Source organism: Knufia obscura, assembly GCF_036327395.1.
Source record: "Knufia obscura strain CCFEE 5817 isolate CBS 148926 chromosome Unknown scaffold_2, whole genome shotgun sequence".
In the NCBI taxonomy this organism is placed as follows: domain Eukaryota; kingdom Fungi; phylum Ascomycota; class Eurotiomycetes; order Chaetothyriales; family Trichomeriaceae; genus Knufia; species Knufia obscura.
In genome coordinates, this window is record NW_027042688.1 from 2,988,030 (window position 1) to 3,015,388 (window position 27,359).

General features: G+C 51.6%; 10 protein-coding genes across 10 annotated transcripts; 7 read left to right on the forward strand and 3 right to left on the reverse strand.

Annotated features, from left to right (window-relative positions):
* Positions 1-625: 625 nt before the first annotated feature.
* On the forward strand, positions 626-1,774 carry PMZ80_002953 (uncharacterized protein; the record flags this gene model as incomplete). Its single annotated transcript, XM_064871382.1, has 3 exons — positions 626-697; positions 748-895; positions 942-1,774. The coding sequence occupies 3 exons, from the start codon at positions 626-628 to the stop codon at positions 1,772-1,774; spliced, it is 1,053 nt and encodes a 350-aa protein (XP_064733835.1).
* Positions 1,775-3,002: 1,228 nt separating this feature from the next.
* PMZ80_002954 (uncharacterized protein) lies at positions 3,003-5,255 on the reverse strand (the record flags this gene model as incomplete). Its single annotated transcript, XM_064871383.1, has 1 exon — positions 3,003-5,255. The coding sequence occupies one exon, from the start codon at positions 5,253-5,255 to the stop codon at positions 3,003-3,005; it is 2,253 nt and encodes a 750-aa protein (XP_064733836.1).
* Positions 5,256-5,575: 320 nt separating this feature from the next.
* PSD1 (phosphatidylserine decarboxylase 1) lies at positions 5,576-7,249 on the forward strand (the record flags this gene model as incomplete). Its single annotated transcript, XM_064871384.1, has 1 exon — positions 5,576-7,249. The coding sequence occupies one exon, from the start codon at positions 5,576-5,578 to the stop codon at positions 7,247-7,249; it is 1,674 nt and encodes a 557-aa protein (XP_064733837.1).
* A 537-nt stretch (positions 7,250-7,786) lies between these two features.
* PMZ80_002956 (uncharacterized protein) lies at positions 7,787-9,991 on the forward strand (the record flags this gene model as incomplete). Its single annotated transcript, XM_064871385.1, has 1 exon — positions 7,787-9,991. One exon carries the CDS (start codon positions 7,787-7,789, stop codon positions 9,989-9,991), a length of 2,205 nt encoding a protein of 734 aa, XP_064733838.1.
* Positions 9,992-11,385: 1,394 nt separating this feature from the next.
* Positions 11,386-13,012, forward strand: PMZ80_002957 (uncharacterized protein; the record flags this gene model as incomplete). Its single annotated transcript, XM_064871386.1, has 3 exons — positions 11,386-11,626; positions 11,677-12,678; positions 12,732-13,012. The coding sequence occupies 3 exons, from the start codon at positions 11,386-11,388 to the stop codon at positions 13,010-13,012; spliced, it is 1,524 nt and encodes a 507-aa protein (XP_064733839.1).
* Positions 13,013-13,083: 71 nt separating this feature from the next.
* PMZ80_002958 (uncharacterized protein) lies at positions 13,084-14,907 on the reverse strand (the record flags this gene model as incomplete). The annotated part of the gene is made up of 1 exon (XM_064871387.1): positions 13,084-14,907. The coding sequence occupies one exon, from the start codon at positions 14,905-14,907 to the stop codon at positions 13,084-13,086; it is 1,824 nt and encodes a 607-aa protein (XP_064733840.1).
* A 713-nt stretch (positions 14,908-15,620) lies between these two features.
* PMZ80_002959 (uncharacterized protein) lies at positions 15,621-16,862 on the forward strand (the record flags this gene model as incomplete). The annotated part of the gene is made up of 1 exon (XM_064871388.1): positions 15,621-16,862. One exon carries the CDS (start codon positions 15,621-15,623, stop codon positions 16,860-16,862), a length of 1,242 nt encoding a protein of 413 aa, XP_064733841.1.
* A 516-nt stretch (positions 16,863-17,378) lies between these two features.
* RPL6 (60S ribosomal protein L6) lies at positions 17,379-18,132 on the reverse strand (the record flags this gene model as incomplete). Its single annotated transcript, XM_064871389.1, has 3 exons — positions 17,379-17,531; positions 17,582-17,920; positions 18,007-18,132. The coding sequence occupies 3 exons, from the start codon at positions 18,130-18,132 to the stop codon at positions 17,379-17,381; spliced, it is 618 nt and encodes a 205-aa protein (XP_064733842.1).
* A 437-nt stretch (positions 18,133-18,569) lies between these two features.
* On the forward strand, positions 18,570-19,797 carry PMZ80_002961 (uncharacterized protein; the record flags this gene model as incomplete). Its single annotated transcript, XM_064871390.1, has 3 exons — positions 18,570-18,620; positions 18,670-19,187; positions 19,257-19,797. 3 exons carry the CDS (start codon positions 18,570-18,572, stop codon positions 19,795-19,797), a joined length of 1,110 nt encoding a protein of 369 aa, XP_064733843.1.
* Positions 19,798-20,756: 959 nt separating this feature from the next.
* Positions 20,757-27,134, forward strand: CCH1 (calcium channel protein; the record flags this gene model as incomplete). Its single annotated transcript, XM_064871391.1, has 1 exon — positions 20,757-27,134. The coding sequence occupies one exon, from the start codon at positions 20,757-20,759 to the stop codon at positions 27,132-27,134; it is 6,378 nt and encodes a 2,125-aa protein (XP_064733844.1).
* Positions 27,135-27,359: the final 225 nt, after the last annotated feature.

Consider the following 27,359-nt stretch of genomic DNA (forward strand, 5'->3'; position numbering starts at 1 on the left):
ACTGCTGTGCTCCCCTGATCAGCCACTGTGAGCTGGAAATCTGAGGTTCGTAAGCTGCTGAGCTGCGTCCCGTCATAATAGATGCTCACACTCCAGCCATCCGTTCTCGTGGTCTATCCAAAATCCGATATGCACATTTGGCGCGTGTTCCATGTCTTGCTGACATTTTTCGCAATAAGGAGGTGATAGAGGTGCGAAGATGAGGTGCCGGCGCGAGGGTCATGACGGGACCCATTCTGCCTACCTGATGGCTGGGGAGATAGCCCATTTACTGGCGGGATCGAGTGGGTCGGAGGCTGTAGCCCTGAGAAGGCGACCAATCGGGTTGCTGGACACCATCCTGTTAGTACGTTCATGGAGTCTTAGCTGCCGATACTATGCGCCCTGCTTTGCAGCACAGCACCCTCGATCTTGTGACTTCTTTAACAGCACCGAAATGCGCAAGAGGCTGCGTTAAGTCGAAGCTGCCCAGCCAGTGAACCTCGTGCACGTGTTTGGGCATTTGCTGCCCAAATATCAATGCTTAAACATGTCTTGAGATGCTGCTCCTCTGTGCCTCGTCTGAGTGACTAACACAGCTGGGGAACAGCGTAGTGGGCATTGCTGTCGCACTGCAGCCCTCGAGATGGCACAGGATGCGGCCTCGGGAAGGCACGTTTCTTACAGTAACCGGCATAAGATCGAATCTGTCTGGCCAGTTTGTGGAACATGCCCTACCGCGATCGTTTATACTGACCAGGCTGCTAGGACGCTGGCGGCGATGAACCCAACCGAGGCGACGCTGGCCGAGACGACAAACGTTCGCGGGATCACGATAAAGATCGCGACCCGGCCGACGACCCTCGACAGAAGTATCCGAATCATCCTAGCCACCAGCCAACGGGTTCATACCAGCGTCAGGCCCCTACCCGTCCTATGAGATAAGCCCTGATTTTCGACAGATCCGAGTACGAGTCTCCGGAAGCCGGTTTCTTTCACGTCAGCAGCTTTCCAGAAAGCCTTCGGTATCGCAAACAAGAACTATTCTGCGATGGCAGAGATTGTGCAAAATGATCCGTATCTCGGACATCCAACGTCGCTGGACCTCTACAAACAGCTCGCGCACGACTATTTGCAGCATGGCGATGATGCGGGAGCATTTCGCTTTGTGCAACTGCAGAAGCTGGTGGAAATGCAGAAAGATGAGCCGAGGACCAAGCTTGAACCGATAATCAAAGAGCAACAACGTGCGATAGCCCGCCTGGACGGTTTTGTTCAGGCTGAGTTCAAACGCATGAAGAACCAGAGGCAACGTGTCCAACCACGAAGGACAAATCTCAGTGCCCCAACAATGTCTGTCACCGTTGAGCCTGTAGGCCTTGGTGAAGATCCGGAAAACCCCTCCTTGACCAACAGGGTCACGGTAAATATCCGTGCCGCACTACCAGATGACTTCAGAAAAGTTAGCTCGAGTGATATCCAACAGCTTTCGGATTTAGCCAGGAAATGCGGTTTCGCCGATTCTAGTCCCGTCTATGAAAATGCGAGAAACCAGCAAGGAGGTACTAAGATCGGCCCTCTCAACGTACCGCGATACACGCCGCAAAATTTTCCTATGGACACTCTTGGGAAACAGGACTCAACCTCTATAGCCGCAACTCATCCAGATCGGCATGAGCACCCACCTCAAGGCTTGAGTGCGGCTCGAGGCCTAGATCCTGGACGCCACGACTTACCTCGGACTCTGGCAATGCAGCGCACTATCTCAGCGGAACGGCACGGAGGCAACGGATGAGAGAGTTGACGCATTGTATCACCTCGCCGTCTAAACCGCCTTCACGTCGTGACCACCACGACGTCCACAACGAAGCTTTCACTCCATACCCAGCCATGTCGATATACAGAACAGTTCAGATGACGTTTTATGGCCAGGCAAATAGCAAAATCTCGCGGTGCGCTTGAGTGAACCTCTGCTTGATTTACACACCATACTCGTTGCCTTACGCCTACACCACCACTGAACATTCAAACGACACTGATATAAACCAGTATCTTTAGCTGATCACTCCAGAAGCCAGGGACAAGTCCACAGCATTAAATGTCCACAGCACTACGAGTTCACAGCACAACAGATCCACAGATCCACGGCATCACAGATCCACTACATCACAGAACAACCCCGAAGCAGAGCCATTACCTCGAAAAGCCTGTCTACTCTGCTGGCCTCCGCTACGGCGAAGGTGAGTGGGCAACGGGACTGGCTCGCATACGCACGTCCGGCTCGGACTGCCAAAATGTGTCAAGCGAAATGTGAGAATAGCTCTCTCACAGAATCCAGTGGAAAAAGAAGCATAACAGCACGTTTCGGTGGTATTGCGCTTGATCATACTGCCTAAGCTCTGCTATTATTGGACGACAGAAGAGGTACCTGTCTCGTTGCGCCAACGGGCGCCAAGCAGCACTCAAAAGCACGTCCAGCCCCGTGGCCCGAGGCCAAGGTAGTCTCCTTGATGCTCTGCAGGCGAGCTCACTGTGAGCGAGGGGTGTGTCTTGTGTGCATTCTATTCTACGTGATGGTGTGCTGTGCTATGCTGTGCAATGCTACCCTCCCGTAGTCTTCTGCGCCACATACCGTAATCAACGTATGATTGATAGGACAGTCTTCAGTGGACGACAAGACGATGGGGTCCTCAGAGCACACAATGACGTTCAACGAGGACTACTTACAGCAGTGACTCACGCACGCTTGCACTCGGTCGTGTTGCAAGGGACCGAGATGAGCTACAGTGTAGTAAAGGGATGGAAACGGGACGACTGCGGAGGGTGGGAGTAGATATGATTTTATCTACCCATCAACTACATGCGCATGTTTCCGCTGCGCGATCAATGACTGCCACTTGTCATAATACTCTGTTATGCTATGCTATCGTGCATTGCTCAACGCCCGCTAATAACACAATTGTTACGACCTAATAAATATCTATGCTAATATGCGACCTCTCCCCCAAACATGCAAGGTTAAATCATTGTGCGCCTGTATTCCGTGATCGTACAGCCTGCTCCCCAGTCCCTGTGTTTCTATCGACTCCACTAGCACTGGCGCTGGCTTCAGCACCACTACCACCACCAGCATCGCCAGCGCCAGCAGTACCCCAATCTGCAGGTAACGGTCCACCTTCATTCTTCTTCTCCTTATGACTGTTTGCCTGACCGTCGCCAGACCCTTCCTGCCGTTGACCATTCTCCACCTGCTGCGCCTGCTCCTGCCTCTCCCTCTCCTCCCTCACACGTCGTTCCTCCTCCTCGAGTATCCGTCTCGCCTGCTCCCTCGCCTGAATATGTCGCTCACCCAAGCCAGGTATCAGACTAGCCAGGAATAAGACAACGCCCTGTTCAACGCGATAGAGCGCATCAAGTACGGGATTCGGGTTCCGTCTGTTCTGTTGCTCGAGGAGTCGACGGGCTGCTTCCTCGGGTGTTGGCATAGGGGCTTGTGGCTGTGTCCGGGCAGCCGTAGCCGCAGCTCCTGAGCCCGTATTGTTGTTGTCGTTATTCTGACCGACTTGACCTTGCCCTTGACCCTGCGCTTGCTGATTCTGCCCCTGCCGCTGTGGAATGTTCGGCGGCCCAATCAAATTATCAAAATGCCGTCTTGCAGCTTGGAATGCCTCGGCGAAAGGATTTTGTCTTGGGAGTAAGCAGAATATTATTGCGGAGCCGAGCATGAATATGCGGCGCCAGGTACCGGATTCGGAGAGGACAAAGACGAACATGTAGAGGCGGAGAAAGAGCCAGGCGCGGGCGAGGAGGAGGTTGAAGAGGGCGTTTTCTTCGTTGGGGCGGGGTTGTTGGGCTTGTGCGGGTTGTGCTGGCTGTGGTTGGCCTGCTGGAACCGGCTGTTGTGGACGGGCGCCTGGTTGAGGGGGTGCTGGTTGATTGGTTTGTCTGCCGTTGCCATCTTGAGGGCGGACGACGAGTTGGGCTTGCTGTGCTCCGGTCGTGGTTGGTTGTGGGCCTGTGGCGGTGGGTACTGTAGGTGTGGGTTGAGGTTGGGTGGTTTGCTGTTGTACCTGGGAGGGTAGAGTTGTGATTGAAGGTAAAGTGCTGAAGAAGCCGTGACCTGGGGCAAAGACTATGCCTTGCGGACCTTGAGGTGAGGATAGTAACCATGCCATTGTTTGGCCCTGAGATGTATTTGTGGATCCTGCCAGCATGGGATTGTACATGGGCTGTTGCATAAGGCTTGGAAAAGGAACAGGTAGCTGCTGGCCGGGTGGGAAGGGCAAGCCAAGCGGAAGATGTGGCGGCTGAGCATGGGTATGAACATGCGGCTGGTTTGCGTGTATCTGAATGTTGGAGGGAATAGCATTCGCAGATCGGTTTGCAGGATCAGAAGCAGCAGTGGGAGATGAACCAGGAGCTGACGAAGGTCTATCCAGAGGACTTGGGACGTTTACACCGGTAACTCTGAAGGTCATGCTTGCAGTGCCGTTGTTACTGATTGTAGTTCTTATGTGCTCTCCATTTGGGCCTATCCTCTCCTCAATTCTTGTAGTTTCACCGGGGCCTTGAGGAGTCGCACCGAGTCCTGCCTGCGCCGGTGGGGGAATCTGATGAGGTTGCGGGAGGCCATTGGGATTCGCAGGGGGTAGGGTTAGGCCACTACCCTGTTGTTGCATTCTTGCTTGCTGGGATAACATGGCTTGCTGGTGCTGAAGTTGGTGAGCTTGTAGTCGGGCTTGGTTGGCTCTGTTCATGGCTTGAGCATGCTGTAGTTGATGCTGGATGTTATGCAGCTGGTTGTGGATCCTCATGTGATCAACATTGGGCATTCCTTGTGGCAAATGAACGTGTGCTTGACCCGGTAGAGGCTGGGTAGGCAAAGGCTGGGGTGGAGGCAGAGACGAGGCATGTTGAGCAGGACCAGCGTTTGAAGGCAGGTTTAAAGTGGTGTCATCTCTTACAACCAGGTGAAGCACATGAGATGTGTTTCCCCCTCTCTGGTCTATTCTCAAGGTCTGGCGTAGAGAGACATTGCTATCAAGAAGTGGTCGGCCTTGGTAGATCAGTCGTTGCAACTGAGGCGAAGGGTGGTGTGAGAGGCTGTCTTGGATGCGCTGCTTCAGTTGGCCGACTGTGGTGTCCAGACTCAGAACCAGATAGAGATCATCCTCTGCTCTATTACCATGCGCCAGTATCACAATACGGAGAGTAACGTTGTCCGGTACCGGGTTGGTATTCGTTGGAGGACTAGGAGGGGGGTTCGTGGAGGCCATGTTGAGGCGGACAGCAGATGTTACCGCTGCAAGAAATGAAGCATTATTACGAGCTGTCGCAGAGTATGGCAAACAATGAGAGAATGACCGTGGCTATTCAGCTGGAAAAGGACAGCTGGTCAGCTTGTCAAACGTGCCTCCCCCAGAATTATTGTTCCTGATGCGCGCACCCTCCCCCGAGCCTCTCTCGCCGGATCTTCACTATGTCATCGCGCAGCTGCGCCAGAAGGTCGAAGGAGCGGAGCGATAGTGGTTCCAACTTTCATCCATTTAGCTGGTCAACTCTATTGACCTTCATGCGATAGTAAACCCAAAACATCATGTCGGCCTCCAGTGTAGGCAGGACATGCATTTATCGCCGGCATCGTCCAACTACTCACCTCTTCTCATCATGTCGCCAACAGCAGTTCAGCTCAACCATCGCAAGACAAGCATTACAACGGAGGACATTTACTTCCTCGCAACGAGTTCACAGACAAGCTCCGGGTGAAGGTGAGAACTTCACCAAACGTGCTGGCAAAGCATGGCGCAACACCAAGATCGAATGGAAGCCTATTCCTATCGTCCTGGGTATTGCCTTCCTGGGCGCCTTCCAGCTCTACAGGATCCAGAGAAGAGAAGCCGCTGATGCACAGCCCGATACAGGCCCAGTCCCTAAGCGCGATCGTATACGTCCCAGTGGAGGAGGATGGCAGGTCGCTGTCATGTCTACATTGCCTCTCAAGGCCATCTCAAGAGTCTGGGGCAAGTTCAATGAGCTCAATATCCCATACTATCTCAGGATACCAGGCTTCAAGCTCTATGGTTGGATCTTTGGCGTCAACTTCGATGAGATAAAAGAGCCCGATCTGCGGGTTTTTCCCAACCTGGCTGCTTTCTTCTACAGAGAGATCAAGCCCGATGCCAGACCTCTCGACCCCAACCCGCGAGCCCTCCTTTCTCCGGCAGATGGTAAGGTCCTACAATTCGGCGAGATCTCGAATGGTGAGGTTGAACAAGTGAAGGGCATGACATACTCCCTGGATGCTCTTCTCGGCAAGACTGCGCCCTCCCGGTCGACAAGCCCGTCGAGATTGGAGCAGCAAGGAGATGATGCCCATACAGGCGACACTCCCAACACAAAAGATGGCGCCTCTTCTCATATCCACGAAGACGAAGAATTCGCCCGCATCAATGGCATTTCATATTCTCTCCCTAGCCTTTTCTCCGGAGGAAATGAGTCTAAAGATACCCGCGGCCGGAAAGGCACATCACTCGACTCGACAGACCAGTCAACTCCCTCCAAACCATCTTCCGAGGCTGCTGTCTCTGCAGATCTCGCTTCTGTCGCCCAGCCTTGGTGGAATCCTTTTCGAAGCACAGCAGACAATCCTACAAAACTGTACTACCTTGTTGTCTACCTAGCACCTGGCGACTACCATAGATTTCATTCACCAGTCTCCTGGGTCTGTAATACACGACGCCACTTTGCGGGCGAACTTTATAGTGTCAGTCCTTATGTCCAGCGTACCCTACCCGGCTTGTTCACCCTAAACGAGCGTATCGTACTACTTGGCCACTGGAAATATGGGTTTTTCTCCTACACTGCTGTCGGCGCCACAAACGTTGGTTCTATCAAAATCAACTTCGACAAAGAGCTGCGCACAAACAGTCTGACCACCGACACCGAGGCTGATAGACAGGCTATGGCTGCAAGGGAACGAGGAGAAGCTTATTCTGGCTTCTCAGAAGCTACGTATGAAGGTGCGTCTGCTTTGCTCGAGGGCTTTGCCTTGAAGCGTGGTGAGGAGATGGGAGGTTTCCAGTTGGGTAGCTCCATTGTCATGGTTTTCGAAGCACCTGCTGGCGGAAGAGCAAGGAGTCTTGATAATGGTGGTGTAGAAGGAAGCGCTTTGAAAGGTGGCTGGAAATGGAATGTCGAAAGGGGTCAGAAAGTAAAGATGGGTGAAGCTTTGGGTTGGGTCGAGGATGATGAGTACCACTCAGATGCTTAAACACTCTGGTTGGTATGTATAAACAGTATAATATTCAACAAGTCTTGAATCGACATTCTGGAAGTTAAGCACGATCGAATACAAGAGTCGCACCTTCTTGCCTAGGTCGTACCCGAATCTCCCCATCGCTCGAGTCGCGCCTTCCGATCGCCTTGTGGCTCCTTCTTTGTCAGGTGAACACCTTCAACACTTGCGCAGGAATAGCTTTCCTTCAGAAATTCTGACCACAACTCCAATAGTGTACACAAAGCACATCCATTGTATGTTGGTCTACCATGTCAACTCCACTGTCGCCCTCGGGAGTCCTTTGTCCGCCGGATTTGTACAGATGCATTGTTATGCATTACTCCACTACCCTATTGACCTCGACATCAATGTTAAGAATGGGATGTTCACTGCGCCCTGCCTCGGACCTGCTGCTGGCTAACAAATACTCTGAAGGTCAAATCTGCTGGTCAGATTTCCCCTTTGCACATTCTCCACATTACTTACTCTTATTTTGCGTACTCCCCACAACCATCGTCAAACATCCTCAACATGAAGTCCAGGTCCAATTCCAACAGCTCGACGAGTAAGGACCGGAAGACCGAACCATCCGCAGGCTCTCTTGTGTCCCGCGAAGCTCTGCTCAACTATGCCCTCGACTACCCTCCTACAGCGCAAGAACTTGAGGCTAGGTTGCTCACGGAATGCGATAGCATTTCGGGTGAAGATGAGCAAGTATCCCGACGGCGCAGGAGCAGTAGACTCTCGGACCACGATGTTCAAAGGCTCTGTCATCACATGATTCTGTCTCACTCCCGCGAATCTCTGCTTTTCAAACTACAAAAACGTCCTGAGCTGAAGGAGAGATACGTACGCGCCTTCGACAATATTCGTCAACGTCGAATGTCCGGTTTCCCGAATTTCATCTCGGATAGAAGAGTCTCGCTGGTCCGGTCGCGCAGGCATGATGCAAAACCAAAAGACCACAGGTCGAATCACCGAAGAATGTCAGTGTCTGAGCCGGCCATGCGAATGAGAGGCATGTACGCGCGACAATTCAGAAGGTACGTCTCTGAATCCGCTACCGAGAATCTGACCGCTAACGACAAACGAAAATGGGTCTTTGTATCTGCGAGTGCCATCAACGGGGATTGGGAGCTAGAACTTATAGAGGGTCTAATGTTCGACGACTTGGATTTGGAGCCGCAACCCGTGAATGCATTCACGAGTACCACTCCAGCAAAATCACCGACGACTGTCCAGACGCCTCATAAGGAGTGGAATGTCGAGAAGATACCAGTCAAGCAGGTCCTGAAGACGGTCAACGTTGTGCCTGAGGTGGACTATGAATACATCGAAAGTCCTAAGGCATTACTTGAGATTCAGCAGCTGAGCATGCCGCCTACACTGAAGATTGTTCAGGCTGTGGCGTTGACTGAAGAGATGATTGATGAGATACCACCTATTTCGGACCTTGGCACAAGTCGTATTACCAACAGCGAGCCAGTCTCCCCGATCTCAACAGAAGCTGCACACCACGAACCAGGGTCGCCGACCAGAGGAAACCAGGATGAGACGATGTCATCATTAGTCAACCCGGTACAAGACCAGGCGGTATCGCCTGCCTCGTCTGAGACTATGCGGATCATAGCCTTCGAAGACGTCCACGAAATCAAGCTTGATGCAGAGAACTGGCCACTTCCCAAAGCAGAATCGGAGCCAGACTCAGAGCCTGAACCGGAAAACGAACCGTTCTATCAGTACACCGCAGCATCCGGCAGCGCGAACCTAGAACCAGAACCCGACTCTCTCCGCAGCTATGAACCACAGCAATCTATACCAATCAGCTCGAACACCCACCCACATCCTCTCCGCTCGAACCCAACACAATTGCCCAAACTCCCGACTGTCCCTAAAAGCCGCTCACCATCTCCGGCACATCTACCTCAACCCTCTAACATAACGAGAAGCCGCTCACCGTCCCCTCTCGCAAGACCTCCCATCACACCACAATCAACCCACCGCAAGAAGCGATCAGCATCTCCTCCTCCACAGACACCTACACCTCCACCACCTACAAATAGCCCGCCACCGCCACCAACCCTCCGCCAAAAGCAATCCACATCCTCCCTTCAATCCAACCGAAAAGCCGTCGTGATCGGTCACGGCAAGAACAACTCAAGTCTCAGCTTACACTCCCAGGGCACAATCACCGATATGGACGTGAACACCTCCTGGCTCACACCCCCAGCGCCCTCCTCATCAACACACTCAATCCGAGATAACAGGCGGTTCTCCGGGATATTGAATCTTAAGAGGGCTGATGCGATAAGACATGGTCATAGAGTACCTCTAGCCACGATAAATTCTAATACTTCACAGTCACAGTCTCAAAATTCGCTTCCGCGATCTCGAAACTTGAACTTGAAGAATACGAGTCTAGCCTTACTCACACCTGTGAGTGAGACGTTTGAGAAGTTGACGGGAAGGCGGTCTAGTAGTGATTCGAGGAAGCCGAGTATGAATATGAATTTGGGTTTGGATGGTGATGGGGAGGGAAGGAGGCCGAGTGTTATGACGACGAGGAGTGGACGGAGTGGGTTGAGTGCAGTCAGTGGGATGACGCAGGACCAGGAACAGGGGTATGAGAGCGTGCAAAAAAAGCAAAAGAAGGAGAAACGGATGAAAGAGAGGAAAGAAAAGAAGGGGAGTGGGTTTCAGGGGGCTATGGTTGGGCATAGTCGGAGGGGTGGCTAAGGTATTTCAAATTCGGACTGAGGCAGACAAGGGATTCATTTGAGTATCATATTTAGCATGCGCAATGAAATGGATTTAGATTGGCATTACAACAGCTCCTTGCGGGTTTCAACTTTCACCTGCTTAGTGGTTTGGTCTTTCTGTCTGGCGCGCCCATAGTGTTCATTTGATTCATCACACGACGTCGCTTGATACTCTTTCAAAAACAGGTTGAGGACGGGGTTTTGGATCCTATGTAGTGTTTCATGACCGTCTTTGCTCCTGCTGTTGAGTGGCTGTGTCGTTATGTGTGACTGTGGTCGTGATCGTGGTGGTGATTGTGGGTGTTACTGTTACCGCTGCTGCTGTTGGTGTCGATGCTGTAGCTTGTTCCTGCCATGTCACGCTATACGATGCGATGTGCCCATTGCTCAATGGCGAGACTATAATGAAGTGCCTCGACGTAGATCACGCCGCGGGCAGGCGTGAGCTCATTCGCTAGTTATTCACGATGGTATAGATGTGCTCACATGATGGTTGGGATATGGTTGTGGTATACCCACGAGCAACCCGAGACGCGAGATAGTGGTCAGGCTAATTGTGGTTGTGATAAGAGAGCCATGCTGGCTATACTTGGGTGCGGCTGCGGATGCGGTCGTTAGCGTGAGCCAGCAAGTACAGACTCTGGTCGCAACATTCAAAACTTGGTGGTCAAAAGTAAGGCGCTGGATTACGGTTTGAGTGCGTATTGTCTCTGGGGTCACTGGCCACAGGGGGCTCAAGATCAGGGATGACGCCCCCAGACTGACCACTAGCTCTACCCAGTCATCAGGTAGCTCCGGTGTTTTGTGACATACTTGGAAGTTCCAGGAACTGAAGGCCTAGCGCTCTCATTTTCTGACGAATCAGATCCAGAGCGTCGAGCTGGAAGATGGGACTTTTGGCGGAAGCTAGGCCTTCAGTTCCTGGAATTTCCAAGTAGAAAGGCGAACCTGACAGACCCACTTTTTAGCACCAAGTTTTGAATGTTACCACCGGAGTCTGTATGGTCGAAGTACTGTAGTTGGCACCTGGATATCAGCACCGGCTTTAATCCCAGCGATCGCCGAAGCCCTTGGAGTTCCGAGACGCTGCTGTGTAAGCGAGTCCTATCAACCGGTTCCGCCAAGTCGCTTAAAGCTGGGGAAGTGCTCGTGAGGAAGATGGGGTATGTTCCGCTCATGTATGTTCGGCACCCCCGCACGAAGGTCTGGGCATATGATCGGCACATGGACGGCCTCGGGCCTTCTGGGTGAGTCGTCTTGATAAGTACTGCCATAGACAGACGAGGTCCTTTCACTTCCAGGTGTCAGTCGTCTTGCGCATTTGTCGCACTATATCAGAGAGTTCTCGGTAGATCGAACAAGGCAAGCACCATGGCAGGTGTCACCAACCTCCCAGAACCTCTCAACATGAGTCCGATTGCAGACTTCAAAGGCGATGGCGTACACCTCGAGAAGGTTCCGGATGAAGAAGATATAGTGGCACGGATGAACAACCTCGATCCGCCAGTTACCAGGGAAGAAGAAAAGAAACTTGTCCGAAAGATCGATCTGCGTCTGCCGCCGTTCCTGTTTGTACTGTACATGTTCACATGGCTGGATAGAGGTGCACTTGGTGAGTGGGGAATCTGATTGCTACCGTGCTTCTGCTAATATGCATATCAGGCAATGCTGCCCTGATGGGTATCAAGAAAGACATGCCTCTAGATGGTTATGAGTTCTCCACGGCTGTGTCTATGTTCTTCGTCGGCACATGTATCGCAGATCTCTTCACTAACATAGGCATGCGGTACATCCGACCATCGTTGTACCTGAGCGGCGCCATGATCGTCTGGGGTGTCGTCGCAACACTTCAAGCCGTTGCTGGCAGTGCCCATGGAATGTACGCTGTCCGTTTCTTCCTTGGTATTTTCGAAGCCGCTTTCATCAGTGGCGCGCCATACATGACAACGATTCTATACCCAAAGGCTGAATGGGGTCGACGAATAAGTGTGTATTTGAGCGCTACGCCGTTCGCTGGAGCCTTCGGTGGCTGGATTGCGTATGGTATCTCGCAAATAGAGAGTACCAATCGTCTCAAGAACTGGCAGGTTTTGTTCATCCTTGAGGGCCTTCTGACGATTGTGTTCGGCGTCGTTGCTATTTGGGTACTACCGGATAGACCCCACAATACGAGGTGGCTCACCCCACGCGAGCGAGATGTGGCTGACTACCGGATGATGCGTGACGGCAATCGAACCCATGGCAAAGTGTATTGGAAGGTCGTGTTGGGGCAGCTCAAGGACTGGCGACTTTGGATGAACATCTTCATATATATGGGTCAGGTATTGTCCACGTACACAATTTCGACCTTTACGCCGATCATCGTTGCCACAATGGGCTACGATAATGTGAAGGCGCAGCTGATGGTAGCTCCGCCATTCTGCGTGGCATTCGTGATGGTGTTCGTGGTGGGTTACCTCTCAGATCGGTTCAAATCTTGTTCCGGTCTCCTGGTCATCAACTCGATCGTCGCATGTGTTGGAGACCTTATCCTGGTGCTTGTACCATCAGAGTACAATAGTGTCAGGTATGGTGGGCTATTCTTAACACTGACTGGTATTCTATCGGGCGTCACACTGACAGTGGGTAATATCACCGGCAATGCTTGTGGTGACGTCAAGAAAGGTGAGCTTTAGCCCATTTTCGATCGCCATCCAACTGTGCTGACATGTATTCAGGAATTAGCACTGGCATATTCCAGTCCTTTGGTTCGACGATGGGTGTAGCCTCTGGCTATATATTCCCCAGTCGCGATGGGCCTGAATACACGGTTGGCTTTTGGGCTCTCTTTGCAGCAACAGCCTGGACTGGCATTGGAGCTGGTATCGTGACACTGATTAACCTTCGGGAGAACAGACGCAGAGACCAGCTTCATGGAAAGCCGCCGACTGACAGGGTCATCGACTTTGATGAGGATGGGTTGATGGAAAAGCATCCATATTGGCGATATTACTTGTGAGGCAGGGATGAATCGGTAGCGCCATTCGGCTCGAAGCAGTTAGCGGAACCAGATGACCAGTATCGGCTTCGTCAAGTCTTCATGAGCAATTCCGCCAAGGACAATGCGTCGGTGTCGAATCGCACAGACTCAGGGTTGCGTGAACGCCAGCAATGAGAAGTCCAAACATTTGCATCGCAGATTGGATCGACCGGCTCTTCATGCTCGAGGTTGGCATGCTTAACCATCATTGCTCTTCCCACTAGTCGAAACTCGTGCCAGACCTTGCGTACAATGAGCGTTGTGTCTAAGCCTTTGAGCTGAATTATGAAATCGCCGCGTTGCACATTCGTGCATGCAAAGCCTAGCCGTAGGACTTCAGTATCAGGGTCTTGTTCGAGGATGACCGGAGGCTTTTGACGATTAGTGTTGTCATATTCGGCTTTGTCCTGAATGTGCAGCGGTACATGGTCTAGCGGCACTTCCAGGTCATGATTACCAGGGTAGTTGTGAAGCGACGCTAGATCTGTGCAGAGATTTGCAGCTTCGATCATGTTCGAGATGAAGTCTGGCGGAAGTGCAGAATGGACGATCTTCGTGTTTGAGGACGACCGGCGCAGTCTGTGTCTGGCAGGTGCGAGAGAAGTGCTCGAGGCTGCCTTTTGGATCTGGTACCCGATATATTGTCCCCAGTCTTCTCCTTCCAATTTTTGTTGCAGATCTCTCACGCTTCTCCAGGACCAGATCTTGATGGCCGGCGAGACATATTCTGGGGTGATCATTAGGCGATGCATGGGCAACGACTCGGGCGCGCTTGTGGAGGACAAGTTTCCAATGAATTCCGAGAGGTCATTGTGCCGGATGTGGAGGGCCTGGAGAATGAGAAGTGCTGCAGCAGGAACCACTCTGTCCGAAGGAAGTGATGCTTTTATGCAATCGAGTGCTTCTAGATAGACATCAACGATATGCTTTCCGTAGTCCGGCTGGATACCTCTCGATTGACCAGGCTCAGGGTCTTCGATGCAATCACTCGCAAGACCTAGAATGCCATAGACCTTGTCGCGACGTTCCGTGCAGGCCGAATCGCTGTACTCCTGCAGTAGCTCGTGTAGACTCGACTGACTGCCAGCCTTGCGCCGCAATGTCAACCGAGCTGTACGGCTTTGCAGAATCTGCGAGACTACAGGACGACTCCCTAGGACAGGCTCTCGTCTCAAGAACTCAATCAAGTCCTCGAAATCCTTCCATTCCAATTTTCGTTTGCCAGCAAAGACTTCCACAGCTTGCGCGAAGAGAAACTCTTGAATGACCCAAGTTCTGTTCCAATACGCACCAGGGTCTGCAGGCTTGCACATCCGGAGCAGTGTTTCCCAGCGATGCTGCAAGTCGGGCCTGAAGTACGCCTTGATGGACATGGTATCGGAGTGCTTCTTGCGATAAGCTGCGATCTCCTCTACGAAATCCATAGCACGGATCTCGGTCCTGTCCACGGAAGGAGTGCCCAGCCAGACAACCACGGATTCGGCTTTCTCATAGATTTTGCCCATCAACTGTACGTGAAAATTGCGCTCTCTCAGATTGAACTGGTTTATGCAAAGTGCATCTGCCCAGAAGAAAGATGTCTGTCCTGTGGCCCTAAGGTGATGGAGTAACTGCCACAAGTTGACATGAAGAGCAAATGCTTTTCCGTTGAACAGTATCCGTCTGATATCTGCTGTATCTCCCCAAGTGTAGGAGACCGCCTTGTACTTGGGGCGTCCATAGGTTGAGAACTGGGTCATTCTGAGACTGATCGGTTCATGCTCAGCACCTGGGTGAATCTGGAACAACCGAATAGACTTGTCGGACAACTGAAGTCGCTTGTGCTCGAAAGATGCGTGCTGCGCTATGGCAGCGTAGGATGGCCTGGTAGTCATGGCGGTGGTTCAATGCGATGTTCACTGTAGTAGGAAGTTCGTAGCATGGTCTGTCAACAGAAAAGCCGTATTCAATAGTTGTCAGCAGCAGTATCGAGACAGCAATTTGATGATCAAGATGATCACGATACTCATGAACATGTCGCTGCTCTGCGTGGCATCCAAGGATCACCTGGCAGACCATAGTTCCTGAATAAAAATGTTTCACGACGCGGATCTGATTCTTTCAGCTTAGCGAGGCCCATGTCAAATTTGTCCGAGGCCGGACTACGATTCCTAGGATGTTGCATATTGATTGTCCATAACCCTCGAAACGATCACACTTCTCAGTAGATGGGCATGCTATCAGACAACAAGCTGTAGTCGGGCGAAAGCAAGAGCTTCATAAACTTCCACCTCGTCGTTCCTGCTTCCACACTCGGCTAGACTGCTGCGATTGTTGCCGGTAGGGTCGAGCAGAAAGAAGCCAAGCGCCATCTCTGACGTCAATCAGCCGCTATCTTCGGCTCTTCACATGCACAACTTTAGCCAACCTGTTTCACCACGTTTGTCGCTTGAGCTGGAAGCGAGCGGTCACTGCCATGCTGCTTCTTCTGCCTTGCGCAGCTGTCGCAATGCGCTGCTTGTCACGTACTATGCCAATACTTACATAGAGACTCTCGAAGCACACACAACTCTGTACATACAAAGTGCGACTCGTACATAAGCACAAAATGGTCGCGCTCGCCGACTTCAACCCCTCCTGCTACCTCCCCTCCAGTGTCTCCTCCTACCTCCCCAATGCGGTCGCATGTCCACCTCCGCCATCCGTGGCGCGAAGCATGTTCGATACTGTCACCTCGCCATTCTCAAGCACATACAGCGTCTTGCGACATACGACCGATGCCATCATGGGGTTGCCGTTTCTCTCTTTCCTGCTGATACCGACCATGACATCGTACAGCACGAGCTTGAACCTGCTGTTCTTCTACCTGACATGGAGCACGCTGGTTCTGTCGCATCATCCGCTTCGGGTGGAGGTTGTTGGAAGCTTGGCTGTGAAGTTCTTGTTCTATCTGTTGCCGAGTGGTGCGATGTTGCTGGTGGATGTCCTGTTTCCTGGGGTGAGCGCGTCGTTCAAGAGCTTGGGTGATGATGCGCTGCCGCTGAAGGATACGAGGAGAAAGAGTGTATTCAAGTTTGCGCGGATCTTGGGTTGGAGTGTGTTCAACGTGGTGTTTGGAGTTATGGTGCAGGGTTTGCTGGAGTGGCTGTTGACGATGCAGTTGGGTCGACCTGCTGCGCTGAGAGTTACCACGACGTTGCCTTTGCCATGGGGTATCGTCAAGGATCTGCTGAAAGGCTTGGTAGCCAGAGATGTGCTTACTTGGGTCGTGCATCGATATCTGCTGCATGGTGGAGCCCGCCCAGCGAATGCAATTGTGAGGGACCTTTCAGCGATGCATGGGTCGTGGTACCACAAAGCTGTCAAGGCACCTTTCCCATTAAGCCCGACTTATGATCATCCGCTGATCTATCTGTTGAAAGTGGTTCTGCCGATGTACTTGCCAGCCATGTACTGGCGGTTTCATGCGCTAACATTCATCTTGTACCTAGCCATTGTCAGCATGGAGGAGACATTCACACATTGTGGTTACGCCAGGTTGCCAACGCATTTCATTCTGGGTGGTATTGCGAGAAGGAATGAGGTTCACTGCTTGACTGGTGGGAGAGGAAACTTCGGTACTTGGGGACTGTGCGACTGGCTAGCGGGGACCAGTATCGGGACCGATGCAACAGATGACATCATGGATGAGGTAGAAGAGTCGGACGTGCAGGGAAAGGTGATGAAGCAGGCGGGTCGAGGTGTTGCGCAGGTCAAGAATGCCGCTGGTGGTCGAAATGGTAGTGCTCATGTGGGAACAAGATCGCGGAGGCGCACGAGGAGGACTCGCAGCGATAGCGATTCTGATTAAGGGCAGGAGACAAAGATATTCGACTAGTTTGGTGCCGGTGTCTCGTCGTAGGATGGGTCATAGGTAGAACGCGCATCTGGTACCATGTCCTCGTCGACGCCGCTCTTTCCGTTCCATCTTCGCCGCACCATCGTGTTAGCCTGCTATGTCAGTACCTGCCAGTATCAGCCATCGCATGTTTCCGACGTAGCACAAATCGGGCAGGCAGGTGTTGTTTTGAAATTGTAAATTTCTCATTGACATTGATCCAAGCTCAAGTCATAAGCTTCTTCAGTAGCCATTGTGTCATGCATGGCTTGAACATGTAGTAACCTCTTGCGCATTAATGCAGCCGGCCTATGGACCTCGACGCAATGCTGAGGCCAACTCTCTCTCGTCATCGGACAGAAGTGGTCCTCGAGAGATATCATGTGTAACACAACTCTTTGCTTCGCTTTGATCCCCCAGTGCCGCAAATGGTAAACACATCGTTATCGACTGCCACAACATCCTCCGTCTATTCCCCGTATTCATAACTTAAAACTTCATCTCGTGTGGTCGCTGGCCGTGTCTCAGGCTGAAGTTGGAGGCAAGGTAGCTTGCGAGCATGTCTTGCTTCTTGATGGCGGCAAGGATTGGCTTGTCAATGGATTTCTGATCGGATGCACGGGCGGAGGTTGGCTTCTTTGCCTGCAAAATCTGTCAGTTGCTAGGTCGTCACACTCTTGCAATGTACGTACCTCTGGCTTCTCTCCCTGCTTGAAGAAAGCCTCCTCGCTCTTCTCCGACTTGGACTTCTTCTCTCGTACAAAGTACTCTGGCTTGGAGACCTTGTCTAACGTCGAGCTTTCAACACCACTCAGATCGACCTTAGTCGATGTGGCAATGACATAGCGTGCGTTCACCCTCCTGAGCGGTACACCGTTGACCTTGAATGGACCTGTCACCAAAAGTGTTCCCTGATCGAGGTGCTTGAGGAGGACTACTCGCTTGCCTCGGAATCGGCCAGCGAGGAGGATGAGAACGGCGCCAGGCTGAAGAGACTCCCGGTACTTGGTGGGCTTGATCGACTTTCGAGTCTGCACGCAATGTTAGTCCATGGCCTCCAACTAGTCCTCTTGCGTCGGGAGAGCGCATTGTCTTCCAGCGCAAGTGCCGCACGTACCTTCTTCTTCTGCGGCTCGTCGTAGGCTGGGTAGAATCGAGAAGCCTTCTGGCTGTGGTGTGGGATCGTCCTCTCGCCTTTGCCAAACTTCTTGGTGGTGGAGGAGTTGGCGTCGGCGGAAGACATCTTGACGGGTGTTTGATTGCAATGAACAGTCCCGACAGCGAAGTATACTCAGGACGAGTGTGAGGAAAGACTTGTGGTATTTGTTGAGTCGCTGTGCGCGGAGGTCAGTGATCGGCTAACAGCCAGCGTTGTGTGTTTCCGCAGATTGCTTGGCCTGTTTGCTTGATATGCCTTTTCCTAGTGCCTGATTTGATGCCTGATGAATCTGGTTAGTGTGCGCCTTCCCGCACCGATTGGCTGAACTTTTGGGAGAGCACCAGGTCGCAGGCACGATACGTAACTTCATCATACTATAAACTGGCGTCAATTGCCTTAGATCAGAAGTCCATTCGCCGCATCTACAGTACATCGTAACGCCTACTTTACCTTTTCTTGAGTTGAATCAATCGCCCTTTACAAACCTTAGCCTCTCCGAACCTCTGACACTATTCATTAACATGTCCATCGCACCAGTTATTACATTCAAAGCAGGGCTCTGCGACCTGGACGTAAGTGCTCGCAGTTGGCTCAGTTGGCTCCGTTGACCGGTCACTGCAGGAATCAACAGGCAAAGTCAGACCTCAACCCACACCTGGATATGTCTACCTATATTCGGAAGAAGACCTCATGCATTTCTGCTGGCGACCACGGTCGGCATCTCTTGACAACCCAGAAATCGACCTGATCATGTTTCCAAGCGATGGCACATTCATTCCATACCAGAAGAAGCAGGTCAACGGTCGAGTATTTGTACTGAAGTTCTCTTCAAGCTCGCAAAGACATCTGTTCTGGCTGCAGTCGAAGAGTCAATCATCGAGCGGCGACTCTTCGCATTTCAGCGCACGAGATTTGAAGATTGGTGAAGTGGTCAACAGCCTGTTGCAAGGGGAAGAAGTCGATGTACAGCAAGCTGTGGCAGAGATGCGCTCCGGCCACCCTCCTAACGACGATGATGATGCCACCATGGAAGATGTCGAAGGTCACGGGAGCAGTGGAGCAGCCCCAGGAGCCGCAGGCCGGGACATTCGCGACGAGGGAGAAGATGCCAGAGAGGGCGGCGCAGATGGGGGAAGAGCGTAGGTTACAAGCCCCTAAGTATGCAATATACTGGTCCCGCCTCTGCAGCATGCTAACATTTGAACCAGCTCAGGGGGTGCTATGGATGCCCAAAGCATAATACAGAACTTTATCAGATCTATGCCTGGTTCGGCAGGAGCCCAAAGTCGGCAGGGCGCACAGAGTGGTCAGGGTACACAACAGAAACTTTTCACGACATTACAGGACCTGTTGACGCCAGCGTCGACAGTAGCATGGATAGATACAGCATCGGAAAGTACACTTGATGAAGTGCTGCAATTTCTGCCTCCTAACCTCGCATCGCTCGCTAGAGATGATGACGACGACGGTGCATCAGTGACGCTAAACCTGAATCAGAAGAAAGACCTGGTGAAGCGGGTTCTGAGGTCGCCACAGTTCTCGCAAAGTTTGGCGAGCTTGACTTTCGCCTTGCGAGATGGAGGTCTGCCTAGCATTGGTGAAGCACTGAATGTGCCGTTACAGAATGGTGGCTATATGCGGAGAGGTGGCGTGCCATTGGGTGGAGGGGAAGCTGTAGAGGCCTTCCTCAACGGTGTGAAGGAGTCGGTGGAGGATGGAGAAGACGACGACAATATGGAAACGAGTTAGCAGCATGCAAAGGTATCGGTCGAAGAGGAGATGATACTGCAACAGCCAGAAGCTTAGCCAACGTACTTATTCGTTCCTCAGAAACGTGGTACTAGTGCGCAAAAGCATAACTATCCTGTAGAGCAACCGCATTGAGATAACTGCGGAACTGTTCTCCGCCCAGGGTATCGACGTGGCCGGAGGTATGCACAAGTAAGGAGGACTGGTGTGCTCCGGAGACACGAAACCAAGACTTCATAGGAGTCTCATATGCTTCTGAGTCGACATCAATACACCCATTAGTGCTCCTTTCGCAATGGCTCTTTACAGAGTACTGGCGTGCTCTTGAAATGCATATAAGCGGCCAGTTTGTCATTCGCTGGGGCTATGGTGCTTGAACGGGCAAGACTGCAATATATTTCCTAAAGACTGAAGGACTTTGAAGTCAGCCTTACTTTGACCCAATTTCTCTGCAAGATCCGGGGCTTTACCACAGTCAGAATAGCTTGACGTCGGCCGGCTCAGCCCCATAAGATTACCCACCCGCGGCCACGTCAGGGTCCAACACCAGTCAGCTGGAAATAGTTTAACTTGGATCCTTGCACCATAGCGGCCAGACAAGGGCTTCAAGGATGCTTCGCATGTGCTGCAGATGTCGTCGCTACGTTTTACTACTGCACTCTGGACATATTCCTCAACATCTCGAGCATTTGTGAAGTATTGCGTTGACGTTTCATGATTCTGTGCTGCTATTGACGATCGCTACTTCCATCAACAACGACGAACGATTCTGCTGCCATTCTTTGTACAACCTTTTGACGATCATTGCACTTAACGAAAACGAATTGGATGCACCATCACGATACAGCACATAGAACACTCGAAACCGTGAAGGGTCAACCGTTGTAAATCCCAACAGGATGTCGAGGTAGCTAGCATGAACATACGCGACACGAGGCAGGAGCGACCCGGAGCCCACCATGGCTTCACGCCGTAGTCCTTCCCCGGATAACCCAGCACCTCAGTCGATACCGCTGAGAACCCTCTCGAGGCCTCCAGATGCGACTGCCGGCCATTCGCGTCAAGCCTCCAGGAACCAGCATTCCAGTAGATTCAGCATTGGCCACGGTCGCACACCATCTATACTTGCGCGCAGGCAATATTTACCCATAACCACAGACTCTCCTGTCGACGGTAGGGTAGAGCCGCCATTGCCGAGTCCGTCCAATTACGACCACTTCGACTCACCAGAGGACGCGCATGCATTTGCCAGCGCACATGTCGGCTTGTCTTTTGAAGGGCCAACTATCTCGTTAGATCCACGAACGACGTCCATCGAAAGAGACTTCGTCAAACAGCCAACCGAGAATCTCAATGTGCTGTCCCCACAAGACGATGACGACCTTACTCCTCTTACATCAAATACTGGTCTGCGCTCGGCAATGAGAGATCCGTCGGGAAGCGATTCTGGTCAGAGACACGACAGACAATCCAAGAGAAGCAGTGTACAATTCTTGACAGAACCATCGAGGAACAGTAGGAGTCCGCGAGCATCACATCTAGGCGATGACTTGCCAACTCTCAATACGGGCGTGGGACCCGCACGGCGTCCAAGTGCTAGCAGTGGCATATTGCGTCTGTCTTCTGAAGGCCGTCGTAGTTCTGAACGGAGCCGGTCTCGGTCGCCTTCTCCGTCACCTTTGGCCAGAGCTGGCTCCATTTTTCGAGGAATTTCTGAGCGAGTCGTCAATATTAGTAATGACTCTGAAATGGTCGAGCAGAACATACGGAGAAAGTCTACTATCCGACGTACACGTCGAACGAGCACAACGAAGCAGCAATCTGAAGATGTTGAAGCCGGACCAGATACTCCTGGAGATCAACTTGGCGAAACTTCGCCCAGCGAGAAGCTCTCAGCAAGTGGACCGCCACCTGCATTTCCCGCACCACAAATTCACCACATCAACCCGCTAAAGGGTAAGTCGCTAGGCATATTCGGTCCCGAAAATGCACTCAGAAAATGGCTGTTGGAAGTTTTGACCCATCCTGCGACCGAGCCTATCATTCTGGTACTCATTGTTGCTCAGACCGTCCTGCTTGCGGTCAATGCCGCAGCAGATGCGCAATATATGCAGGCAGAATCTCGTCAATGGGGTCGCTCACTCTTTGATTATGCTATCTTCGGTCTGTTTTGTGTATACACGATCGAAGTCATTGTGAGGGTAATCGTCTCTGGTTTTATTGTCAATGCCACAGACTACAGCAGTCTTGATCGCAGTCGAGGTCTTGGAGCGGGTGTCAAATCCAAGCTCGGCTCCTATTTCACAATGTACGACAAACCGGATGCTAAACCCCAGCGGCGAGCGAGCATCGATTTTCAACCTTCCATTGTGCGTGCCTTCACAGGGATGCCAACTGAACAAGGACCTGGCCATTCGCGGCAGAAGCAGCGGGTTCGTTTGGCAAAAAGAGCTTTTCTGAGACATTCTTTCAATCGTCTGGACTTCATTGCAGTCATCGCGTACTGGATTTCGTTTGTGATGCAGCTTGGAGGCATCGATACACGCTATCATGTCTACATCTTCAATATGTTGAGCTGTCTACGAATATTGAGGCTGCTAGGCCTGACAGGGGGTACGACAATCATTCTGAGGAGTTTGAAGAAAGCCGCGCCTTTGCTTGTCAACATTGCTTTCCTTATCGGTTTCTTCTGGCTGATCTTCGGCATTGTTGGGGTACAGAGTTTCAAGTCGAGCCTCAAAAGGACGTGCGTCTGGGTTGGTGATGATGGAACTGGTCAGAACTATTCGATGAACCTGGCACCTGAGAACATACAATTCTGCGGCGGCTATCTCAATGCTACGGGTGGACCCATGCCATGGCTAAAGGCGGATGGCTCACCAAACGGTCAGACGGAGGCAAAGGGATACCTATGCCCTATCAACTCGTTATGTGTCGAGAACGAACTCAATCCGTACAATGGTACAGTCAGCTTCGACAACATTGCTCAATCCATGGAGCTGGTTTTCGTGATCATTAGCTCGAATACATGGAGCGACCTGATGTATTACCTCGTCGACTCGGACTATCTCATATCAGCGCTTTATTTCGCTGTTGGCATTGTTGTGCTGAGTTTGTGGCTTGTCAACTTGCTGATCGCGATCATTACTTCATGCTTTCAAATCATTCGAGAAGAGAGCAAGCAGAGCGCGTTCACGACCGCCGAAACAGACGAGCTGGAGCCTGAGGAGGATGTCAGCCCGACTCGCGTGAACAAGCTGAAAGCAATGTTTGCAAAGACAAAACCGTTCTGGATCGTGGTCATCACGTTCGACCTCATAGTAATGTGCCTTCGAAGCGCGTCGATGAGCGACTGGAGGGAGACCTTCATCATGAACACCGAAACAGTGGTGACTTTTCTGCTCCTGCTCGAGATCATCGTACGCTTTGCCTGCGATTGGCGGCATTTCTTCAGCAGCCGGCAGAACTGCACAGATCTCCTCCTGGCTATCGTCACGACCATTACCCAGATACCGTCAATCCGCAGCTCTGGCGAGGCATATGCCTGGCTCACAGTGTTCCAGATTGCTCGTGTCTACCGAGTGGTTCTAGCTGTCTCTGTCACCCGGGAGTTGATTATGCTTGTGTTTGGCAATGCAATTGGTCTTCTGAATCTCATCGTCTTTGTCTTTCTATTCACCTTTCTGGCCGCAATCCTGGCCTCGCAGATGTTCCGAGGCGACATACCGCCTGAAGATGCTGCGGGCAATTCGATACAGGTACAGTTCTTCGACATTTGGAACTCCTTCATTGGTATGTACATCATCTTCTCGAGCGAGAATTGGACAACCACCCTCTACAACGTGACACAATTTAACCTTAGGTGGGATACGGCATGGTTAGGGGCAGCGTTCTGCATCTTATGGTTCATCATGGCCAACTTGATTGTTCTCAATATGTTTATTGCAGTTATCCAAGAAAGTTTTGACGTGTCCGAGGACGAGAAGCGCTTGCAGCAAATGAAAGCATTTCTCAAACAGAAGGAAATGCACGGTACCGCAGGAGGCAACCTTGCCCTCTCATCAATGTTCAAGATGGGCCGTGATTCACTCCGTCATCGAGATGCCCTAGAGTACGGTGGTGCTACTATGGAACAGCTGCTTAAAGATGCTGTCGTAACGGACTTTCTCGAGGAACAAGCACAAGGCAACAAACCGAGGCCTGCCTCTACCCAGCTCTCGAATTTGCCCATGGCAACAGTCGCTCCTGGCTTCTTTGCGAAGATGTGGGCTAAAATCAGTGGCTACAGTCAGAAAGATCCCAACCCCTTCTATTCACACCACATTTCGATTCGGGCCAACGAAGAATTCGACGCTCGGGCCATGGCCAAGCAAGTCGCCTCAACGACCGAGCACCGCCGTCGAGCACAGCGACAATACCTTACACGTCACCCGAAGTACAACGTCTCACTGTTCATCTTCAAACCAGGCAACCCTGTCCGGAGAATATGTCAGTATATTGTCGGTCCATCTCGTGGTGATGATCGTGTCGAGGGCGTCATGCCTTGGAAACCTGCCTGGTACGCGTTCTCAGCCTTCACGTACGCAGCCATTGCAGCCATGGTGGTCATTGCGTGCGTGACCACACCCCTCTACCAGAAGCAGCATTTCATGGCCCACGACCGATACAACAACTGGCTGGTCTGGACCGACATGGGGTTCGCTATCATCTTTACAGTTGAAGCTCTGGTCAAGATCATTGCTGATGGCTTTTTCTACACACCCAATGCCTTCTTCAGAAGTATCTGGGGTCTCATCGATATGATCGTGTTGATCAGTCTGTGGATTAGCGTCTTTACAACACTAGCACAAGAAGACTCAATTACCAGAGGTGTGGGCGCGTTCAAAGCCTTGAGAGCATTGAGACTGCTCAACATCAGTGACAGCGCCCGGGACACATTCCATTCGGTCATCGTTGTCGGTGGTTACAAAGTTCTGTCTGCAGCATTTGTTTCGATGAGTTTGCTCATTCCTTTTGGCATCTTGGGACTGAATCTCTTCAACGGCAAGTTCGAGTCATGCAATGATGGCAATTTCGAGGGCATCCTGTCAAACTGTGTTAATGAGTACAACAACACGATTTACAACTGGCCCGTCCTTGCGCCGAGGGTAGTATCAAATCCGTCGTACAGCTTTGACGACTTTGCTAGTGCTTTGTTCATCCTGTTCCAGATCGTCTCCCAAGAAGGCTGGACAGGTGTAATGCAGAGCGGTATGGCGGTGACAGGTTTCGGTCGTCAGCCTCAGGATTTCTCAGCTCAGGGCAATGCCGTCTACTTCATTGTGTTCAACTTGCTTGGAGCCGTCTTCGTCCTGACGCTGTTCATATCCGTCTTCATGCGCAATTATACGGAGCAGACAGGAGTTGCATATCTTACTGCCGACCAACGATCCTGGCTGGAATTGCGAAAGCTTCTCAAACAGATTACACCGGCAAAGAAGTCACTCACTGACAAGACTGGAAGAGTACAGAGATGGTGCTACACGATCGCTTCCAAGAAGCGAGGCAGATACCCTCGATTCATCACTACTATATTACTCCTGCACCTAGCACTTCTAGTCGTGGAGTATTACCCAGAACCCTTGTGGTGGGAGTATGTCAGATCCGCTATATTCATTCTCTTCGAGCTGGTATTCATGACCAACATCGCCATTAGGATTACCGGCTTAACCTGGGACAGATTCCGCCGCAGCTCTTGGGATCTGTTCTCTGTTCCGGCAGTGTTCGGCGCTTTCATCACTTCCCTCATGGCTATCGGAAGCGTACAGAATCGGATAATCGAGCAGTTACATAAGCTGTTCCTGGTCTCGATCCCATTCATGCTTATTCCGCGAAACAACCAACTGGATCAGCTCTTCAAAACAGCAGCTGCTTCACTTCCACTGATAGCAAATCTACTGGCAACATGGTTTGTGCTGTTCTTAGTATTCGCCATCGCATTGACTCAAGCTTTCTCCTTGACAAGATTTGGGGCCAATGAAACTGGCAATGTAAACTTTCGAAACGTGCCAAAGGCCTTGATTCTCTTGTTCAGGATGAGTATTGGCGAAGGTTGGAATTCCTTGATGGAAGATTACGCACAGATCCAACCACCATTCTGTGTGATTGGAGACACCTTCTTCGATGGCGATTGTGGAAGCGAAGGATGGGCTCGAGGATTGTTCGTTGCATGGAATTTGATCAGCATGTACATCTTCGTGTCGTTGTTTGTCTCGTTGATCTTCGAGAGCTTCTCATATGTGTATCAACGCAGTGGAGGTCTGAGTATCGTTGGTCGTGAAGAGATCCGCCGATTCAAAACAGCTTGGGCTGAGTTCGATCCGAAGGGTACAGGTTACATCTCGAAAGAGACCTTTCCACGTCTGCTGGGAGAGCTTTCCGGTCCCTTTTCAATGCGTATCTATGACGGCGATTTTACGGTAAGGAATCTTGTCGACGACTGCTCAGTACAACCCGGCGACTCTTCAGCGAACAGACGCATCGTTGCAGGTATTGACCTCGATATGTTGAATGCGCGACTCAACGCAATCCCACAGGACGAGATTCGGGCTCGAAGAACACAGATGGAGATCTTCTACCAAGAGATGCTGCTCTCCGCTGATCCCGAGAAAGGTATCTCTTTCACGTCCTGTCTGATGATCCTAGCACATTACAATGTCATCAGCGACAGCAAGAGTCTGCGACTTGAGGAGTTCTTGCGACGGCGAGCACGGATTCAACGAGTTCAGGAAACCATACGCCGGAATACTGTCATCAAGTTCTTTGACACACTACATTGGAAGAGAAAGTTCAAGAAACATCAAGCAGCAAGAAGAGATTCACGCGTCGATGCACCACCTCAAATGCCTATCCCCGAGATCTTCATTGAAGATCCAGAAGAGAGCCCTAATGCGAGCGAAGAGGCTCTGGCAAGAGATTTTACAGAAACGGCACCCCTTTCACCTAGGAAAGTGACACCGGAGGTACCTAGGATAAACACAAACCTATCCCGGAATCCCTCGACCCTGAGCGACAGATCGGCGAGAAGTGCTTCTCCTGGGTCGAGTCCTGTCGCGTCGCCGCGGCATCTGTCGTCGGTAGATACATCCTATCACGGTAGGGAACGATCACCGCCGATGACGCCCACGTTGGGCGGTCACAGCAGACAGAGCAGTGGTGTGAGTGCGCAGGGAGTAATGGAGAGTTTCGACATGTCAGCTTGGGGAGAAAGTTTGAGAAGGAGCTTTACGACGAGGAGGTCTAATACTATGAGGAGATCGGATGGGACGAATACGATGAGAGGGTCTGAGCAAGAATGATTTATGTGTATGGTTGCATGGCGTACAGTGATTAACAAGCACAAGCAGAAGCGGGTTAGACTATTTCAAGGCACGGGCAAGAGGCATTGAGATTTTGAAGGGCCAACGGTGTGCGAGGTACGTACCCATCGATGGATGGTCGACCGGGAGGACATCTGCATAGCGACGGCGTTATGACTGTGACTGTATATGAGCGATATCGAAGGGGTACAGCGATGTACACCA